Consider the following 8,273-nt stretch of genomic DNA (forward strand, 5'->3'; position numbering starts at 1 on the left):
GATTACAATGAAAACTGTTAAGGAGGTCCTGCTATTGTGGTGTTGTTCCGTGATTATAAACAAATATTATTGTTACAAAAGTAATAAAGTAAATGTTTTATCTACCATGTATTTGAAAAAAAAGTATTGAATTATCTATGAAATCTACAAAATATAAAAAGTCTTTCTATTTTGAATTATTATTTGATTCAACTTATATTATTTCATTATCTACACAGAGTCCATCTCCGAAATATTTTACAAATGTGAGAATGACATGATCTCAGTTTAAATTAGGAAATAAATGTTGATTTTGTTGAAAAAAAAACTTCATTTTACAAATACTTTTAATTGCATGTACTGTTCTTCATTTAAAACTTCATGCGTGCTACTTCCATAGGAAACTTGACCATTGAAGTCAAATTTTCTCGTGTATTCGATCGTTTAGAAGATCTACAATTTTTGTTGATATCGTAATTAGTGAGATTGTATCGAAAATTAAAATTTATAGGTCCTGTCATCAATTTAGAAAGCAAAAATATGCTATAAATAAAGAAGCCGAAATGATGCTTCAAATAACAATCATTAACTTGGAATTTCGCTGTAATCAACTATATGGTCTTCTATGCACGGAATGTTGATTGGCATGAGATATGGTGTTAAACCAGTGTACTGAAGAAAGAACTACTCGGCAAATCGAAACTTTCGCTCTTTCGTTGTTTTACAGCGAAACTACCTCTCTTGTTCGTTACCACAATAACCTCTATAAGATTAAACCAATAAATATGAAGTTTATGCTTCGAACCCGACACTTTAATAATGGTCCAGTTGGTCGTACGGATTTTCTACTTATCGGTAAAGGACATCATACAGAGGCAGATATATTTCCATGTTCATGGGTACTAATACTCTACACATACGTACTCTTAATGGATTTTTTAATCTTTCATGTTACACATTTTTTCAATGGACCAATAAAATTCGACATGAATTGAGTGATTTCGCGCTACAAAAAGAAGCAATAAATAGATAAAATGCACTTTCACTGTTATTTATGTTTAAACGTAGCGATTTTATATATATGAATGTATACAATATTCTAAAGTAGAGTTGAAAACAAAAGTGACAGAAGATAATAGAACAACTTGAAGGGCATTAATGCAAGTTAAAGTTCTCATCTTTTTTGCATCTTATGGTAAAAAGGTAAGAGAGAAAAGTTGGACCGGAAAAGAGAACGTATACGTTGCATGTTTCTTATCTCACACGCACACTATTCTAAAGTAACGAAATAATGAATCAACCGTTTATCTCGTCTAGTGTAGGCGTGTCTACCAGCATTCCGCATTATCTTAATTTCTAACAGTATCTCATATCAACTACGTGCACTCCATAGGTAGCACGGACTCCTCTTTCAACAAAATCTTCCTATATCCTCGACTCATTCAACTAATTTAGCCCCCTATTGTGAATCACTTTCATCGAATTCAGCTTATGTTATCATTTTTCAGGCAAGTGATTAAAAGACTTGCAACATAATACAAGAATATATATATATAATCATACCGGTGTGGTGTAGGGTTGACAAGCAAGACGAATTCCATCATGTCGTAACTTTTCTTGCAGCAACATCTTTAACTGCATCCTTGGTATCCTAACAAGTTCAGCTTTCCCTTCTTCATATTCATCGACAAATTTTGTAAGTTCTTGACCTCCACTTGATGAACTAGCAGTTGGAGATGCTCTTTGAATTTCTTTATCACTTGGTGGTCTCTCAGACGATGTTCTTGATGATTTCAAACTGACGTTATCACATAAACAATCATTTGATTCTTCAAGCGTAAAGTAAACACTTGCTGCACCTTCTTCACGAAGTGTCTTGACAGATTGTAGTAATCTTGCACGGTGATTTTGATTAAAAACACCGATGGCATCAAGATCAGGATCTCCAATTTGTTTGCATATTTCTAAATCATCGTAACCGTTGTCAATGAAGGACTCTGAGTATTGACCAAGATGGAGTGACCGCAGCCACTCAACAACAATATTACTGGCAATAGTCATTTCTTCGACAAGATTATTTGTCACGACACCTCTTGAATGTTTTGAACGTTCGCAAAAAAGAAAATTTTTGTTTACATTCCACTGCTAATAGTATCTTGATAATCGACTTTTCTTGAGATAAAGTAAAACGTGGATTCCAGAGTGAATCCGTTAATCTTTCGTGACCAAATCACCACACTGCACTCACTGAAAACACAACACTTACACGAATGAAATAAGTATATCTAACAAATAGAATCCATAAGTAATTAAAAATTGAACCGGTATTTGAGGTTATACACACGGAAGATATTGAAGTGGGCGGAAGACGGTTTGAAGATTAGCCTAAGGCAAAAAAAAATCAACGAAAGGGAAGCAAAAAAAACTGTCAGGCGCTCTCGTTGTATAAGCCTGACGACCTTGGATCCCTCTCCCTCGTTTTCGTCGTCCCTTTCTTGAACTTCCACTTCTCCCTTTTGCACTGCGGGTAAATTTTGCTTTCTTTGTCTATCTTTCACAAAATTAAGTGCGGGCGGTTACCCGACTACTCTTCGTCTTTTACTTCTTTACCTTTTTATCAGTGCGTCGTGTTGTCTCGTAGACACCCGATTTCATCTTTTTAAGTCACTGTTGATTTTTCTCTCGAATTTTTTTGATAAAATATAATATCACTTTTTTGGTAAAAATCAATATTTAATTATTATAAATTAATTGGAGTTTAAATGTTATTTAACAGTTCTGAAAAGAAAAAAGATTCATAACTATCTGTTCGTTCATTCGAGTACTGCTTAATCCTTTATCTTTGACGTTCTCTAGCATACGGACAGCTTCTGAAACATACCATGCGGTACAACTGACAAACGTCTGCGCGCGCAAGTAATTCTTTATTGTTAGTAATCAAAATTCTAATCTTTTATTTAAATAACTTTTTTAAACTTCCACTTTTTTTTTGTTAAATATAGCTTTAAGCGATGCAAAGTAATTTCGAACACAATGGCCTAACTAAACATAATTCACCTTCTTTAGTCTTTTTTTTCGTAATCTATAATCGAAGTCAATCATTCCACGATATTAAGGGTAGAATAAATGGGGAATGCACACATATATCCAGAAGCCATTTAGGGAAAGTAATTTAATTTAAAACAGTCGTAGCACACGCGGCGAAATGTGCTGAATATTTGGAACACAATAATACACCTCGCTACAACACGGCACCCGGCTTGACTGAGCTGATCTACCGGTGAAAGAGTCACTCGCCCCACTCTATACTATCCCTACCATTTCATTTTCGCCAATCAGCGGATTGACGCGCGCGACGGTGAAACATTCCTTTTACTCCCTAACTATTTTACTTCTCAACGCAGATACGCATGCTGTATAAGCTGTTTTACTTAATTTCGATCATTAATTATTTATTATAATTCATTTAATTATTTATAATTGGGTTGAAATACCTTTCTATAATCTTAGAGTTTTTGAATTCTTTTACACATAATTTTTAAATTAAATGGATTAGAAAGCAATATCAGTTCATCCAGTAAAAAAAATTCTGAATTTCATTATATTTTAAGAATCAGACCAATTAGATTAATAGAATTTATGAATCACAATATTTAGATTCATGAAATATTCTAATTAATAGCTTTTATCCACCATTTTGACTGAATAACTGACTTTTAACTAGAAAACAAACGAAAAATACAATTGCACACAAACTCCGTAAAAAGTCAGTCGGTATAGTAGAAATACCACTCGGATCAAATAATCTACCTGAAGCAGTCCTGTAGGCTATTATTTGAAAATCAATATACATGTTTTTAGAAGAGGTGAGATTTTTAATGTTATGTCTAACAAAATTTTTCATCGATCGTGTATATTTTTTTGAGTATAATTAAATTACTTTATTAATGTAATTTCACTGATTTGATGCTTAGGATGTTTGAAAGAAATTAAAAATGATTTCGTTGAAAAAAAAAATGAAAAATATTTCTTATTTTACAATTTATTGATAAAAATAATGATCTTTAAATATTTATGATTAGTTTTTAAGAATTAATTGCATAATTAAACGAATGTACAAAATATTTGAAATAGATAATAATATTTGCATAATACGGAATATAATGAATAATTATAATTTGAATACTAGTTCAATAATGAATTAAGCAAACGGCTAGTTCTTTGGGCCGATTGTTTAAATTTGGATTTTCATCATATCTCCATGTTTCAGGATATTTGCAAGAATACGGACCAATTCTTCGAATGATGTGGGTGTATACGTATGTACGTATTTTTTTCGGATTGAAATATCGACTTCAACCAAAATTTATTCGAAAGATATGGTTATAAAGAAGATTTAGTTATAGTTTGAACAAATCCGGTTAAGGCGTTTTTTTTATAAAAAATAAACTAATAATGGATAGGTGAAAAGATTAACTATTGAAAATACTTTGAAGCGAAAAAATAACAATTTTATTAAAAAATGATGTCAATATTGACTAGAAATCATTGTTCACAACCATATATGATTCTTACCAATTACAAATTGTTTATAAAAATATGAATTCGTTATGAACAATTAAAAATTGTATCTTTCGATTAACTAATGCCTATATCATATGGATTTAGATGTTTACAACAGATTAATATTATTAATGATGAGATATGGCTCTTAACTGTGACGAATTGTTTATAACAATATGAATTTGTTATAAACAATTACTAATGGGAATTTCGTCGTATTAGCACAGACAAAGTGCGCTCAGACCTATTTTTTAATAATTTCATTTTAAGTTCAGGAAATATAAACATGGGTATTTTTAATACACAGCTGTAAGAACTTCAAACTATTTCGATTTTTTATATTATTTTTGTATGACATGATCTCAATTACTTGGGCCAGTCAAAGGACCCTTTAATTTTATTCAATATTATGCTACATATTGCAGACATCTGTAAATATGAACAAAGAAGAGAGGATTGGTTGTTTTTATTGTAAAGTAAGGTTTGAGGAAATTTGTAGTTAGTCTTAAATATCAGTGCTCTGCAGTGGTCTAGGCGTGACCCGGAAGGTCCACAGAACCAATTTCCCAGTGGAAATTTATAATTTATCGTGAGATTAAATTTCCGTTCCTTTACAATTATTTAATTGTTATAGAAAAGAAGTCGTTGTTAATCATGATACATAGTTAGTACATTTGCTTTAGTAACAACAGAAAATTTGTGTAAGATAAACTCCAATACCTTGCACACAACCCGTTTCCTAATATTTATAATAGATTTCATTGTTATAAATAGAAAGAGGGAGTTTCCATTTGTGTCAAACGGTTGGTAACTTTTTTTTTAGTAAAAAAAAAAATTACGCGTTGGAAGAATTCGAATATATTGCAAAAATATCTTTTTTTACTGTTTATAACAATTTAAAATTTGTTATTTAAATATTATCATGATCAATAATCATTTGTTATTAACAATATTCAATTGCTATGAACACAATTTCATGTTATCAACAATCATTATTGACTATTATATTGTCTTCAATGCTATTTTTACCATCCCAACACAAGTTTAAAGTTTTTTCATGGCTGATTCTGTTTTTAAAAAATTTTTTCTTTTATGAAATATTTCCATCATATCTCTGTACAATTATTTCAAACATTTAATATTCATATTTTCCATAAGATCTCGAAATTTTGTCTAAAAAATTATATAATTTATAAATTGAGAAATTCAGATAGTTTACCATTTTTCTAGTTTTTTAATTCTGCAAAAAAAATGACTGGACCCATTTTGCTAAAAACCTTATCAGTTCTAAGTTGCGTAATTACGCGTCGAATGTAGTTGGTTCAACGTCGATATCATCTTTTGTTCTCGAGATAATCGAGGCGAAAAATAATTCCGAACGCACATACGTACATACACACACACAGACGTCCACTGGAAAACGATCGTATTCGACTCTGGGGACCTTTAAACGTGGAGATATGTCAAAATTCGGGATTCGCAAAATCGGACCCATTACTATAACTTCCTACTGGGAAGTTAGTTATAAAGGTTAGATTTCAATAATCAGAATATTAAGAACTACCTATTTGAGATTTATAAAAAAAGCTTTTTCGAATACAATTAAATATAGGTGCTCCTTTGATTATAATATTTAATTTTAGGTCTGGTAATTATTCATCCGGACTCCTGTTACTTTTCCACAGTAAAGAAATTTAACTAAAACTCCATTGTCGGTTTCTGTGCTTCAAATTACTGGACGTAGTTTTGAAGGTTTAAACTATTTATTAGGTGCAATTTACATATTAGATATTTATTTCATGATTGGTCTGCGACTCTCAGGCAGAAATGAATAAAATTGTAACAGAGGCTTCTCAATGATCGATTTTGGCTCTCAAGGACGGTACGACTTTTTATGTTATTCCATGGCAGAGCAAGTAGGAGGGGGGGAGGTTCAAATAAATTATCTTATTGTTGTTCCACAGTATTTAAGGAACGCTCGATTTTCATTGTACTTTGCGACTTCTTAACGTCTGAAGGTTTCTTCATTCTGGCATTTTTTATCAGTTCTATTAAATTATCCTGTCAGCTGTGCAATTTTTAAAGTTCAATTTATATCAGAATTAGTATCTTAATTGTTGGTTGATCAATACTCGTGGATTAGAAAGTTAACGATGGAGCCTGCCGTTAAAAGATCAAAAGTTACATTTCGCGACAAGTAGGAGCACCAATATGAAAAACATGTAATTTCACTAGACATATAAATCAGTTCCATGCTTCATCTAATAAAGACTTCCCATTAACTTCACAGCAGCAAAATTGCTGAGTAGATAAGTAAGTAGAATTTTCCCGCCCGACCAAACCGATCGAGATTTGTGTCTGTGCTATTTTGGTTGGAGTCCGTGCTAAATTACCATCTAAGGGCAGCTCTGTTTTACCGACCGATAATTTACCACCCGATTCGACCGCGGTTTAAGTTTCCTATTTCTCTGCTACATGGCGATGTATCGATCTGCAGTCGGTGATTTTTACCGATCCAGGTAGCGCTGCTATGACGAGTAAATTTAAAAAAAAAGAATTTTTATGTCGATATTGTGTTCATATAATTAGCTTATAAGTTCGTCATATATATATGTATATATAACAAACACGCCGGTCAACCACGTGCGTTTCGATATGATGCTTAAACCAGCACAATCAAGAACAAAGATACCGTCCCATTTTTTGAAACTCCTTTGGCACTGTTAGTCGACAAGGGAATATAAAAGTAATGTATATAAGTACAGATATATGTGTGAAAAATATACTTATACATACGTTAGAAATTTTTGGAGGGCTGGAAAAGAGTTCTTTATCTTAATCATTTGTGCTACAACCCCATTTCAGTGACAGTTCTTTGATATTCTTTATAGTTTTGTTAAAAGTTAATGAAATTAATTTCAGCAAAGTCAAAAGTGTAAAAGTGTTCATCTAATAAAAATAGTGAATAAATACTTGTGAATACTCAAAGCGAATTCATATGTATTTGTGTTATTAGGTGAAGTGAAAAAATATTCAATTGAAGGTTAGTTATCTATTAATTCAATCTTCATTGTGTTTAGTATGTTTCAACGTCAAGTGCAATTATTTATTTAACTGAAAATGAATATTTTTCAGATGTCAGCTGAAATATGTTTTAAAATTCCATCCAAAATCGTTGTTCCCTATCTATGGGAACCCTTCACTGAGGGTAATGTGCTAATAAATAATTTATTCATGGCGATGAAGAATTGGAGAATAATGACTGGCTCTATAAATTACTCCATCTACCAATTTAATGAAACGATTGTGACATTGAAAATTTATCCAAACCTCAAAGCGTGGATTTTTGCCAGGGATTTTATAATGGAATTATCTTCTCTGAAGAAGTCAATGTTCAACAGATCCTGAACAAAAATTATCTTGTGATCAGCATTAAAAGGTATTTGAAAAATTAAAGACATAGAATTAATTACATCTTATTTATGAAAATATTTGAATGTAATAATACTTTTAATATTTCAGTGCCTACATACAGCCGTGGGAATTTTTTTTATTAACATTAATACCATCAGGATGGGCATGTGTTTATTTCGTAGAAGAAAAAAAAAATAATTCCATTGAGATGTATGGCAATGATTTGCGTAGAAATACACATACCTATTTCCTACCTCTGAATAATATTATATGTAAATTAACATTTGATGACATTGACATGGGATACAAATTTTCAC

The 8,273-nt window shown here is 31.4% G+C and overlaps 1 protein-coding gene across 1 annotated transcript; it reads right to left on the bottom strand.

The window, feature by feature from the left end:
- Positions 1-1,536: 1,536 nt before the first annotated feature.
- LOC118067672 (sterile alpha motif domain-containing protein 5-like) lies at positions 1,537-3,226 on the bottom strand. The gene has a single exon (XM_035084538.1). The coding sequence runs from the start codon at positions 2,038-2,040 to the stop codon at positions 1,537-1,539; it is 504 nt and encodes a 167-aa protein (XP_034940429.1). The 5' UTR covers positions 2,041-3,226.
- Between the last annotated feature and the right edge of the window lie 5,047 nt (positions 3,227-8,273).

This window comes from Chelonus insularis, unplaced genomic scaffold (assembly GCF_013357705.1).
Source record: "Chelonus insularis isolate UGA/USDA-ARS -01 unplaced genomic scaffold, ASM1335770v1 contig_396_pilon, whole genome shotgun sequence".
In the NCBI taxonomy this organism is placed as follows: domain Eukaryota; kingdom Metazoa; phylum Arthropoda; class Insecta; order Hymenoptera; family Braconidae; genus Chelonus; species Chelonus insularis.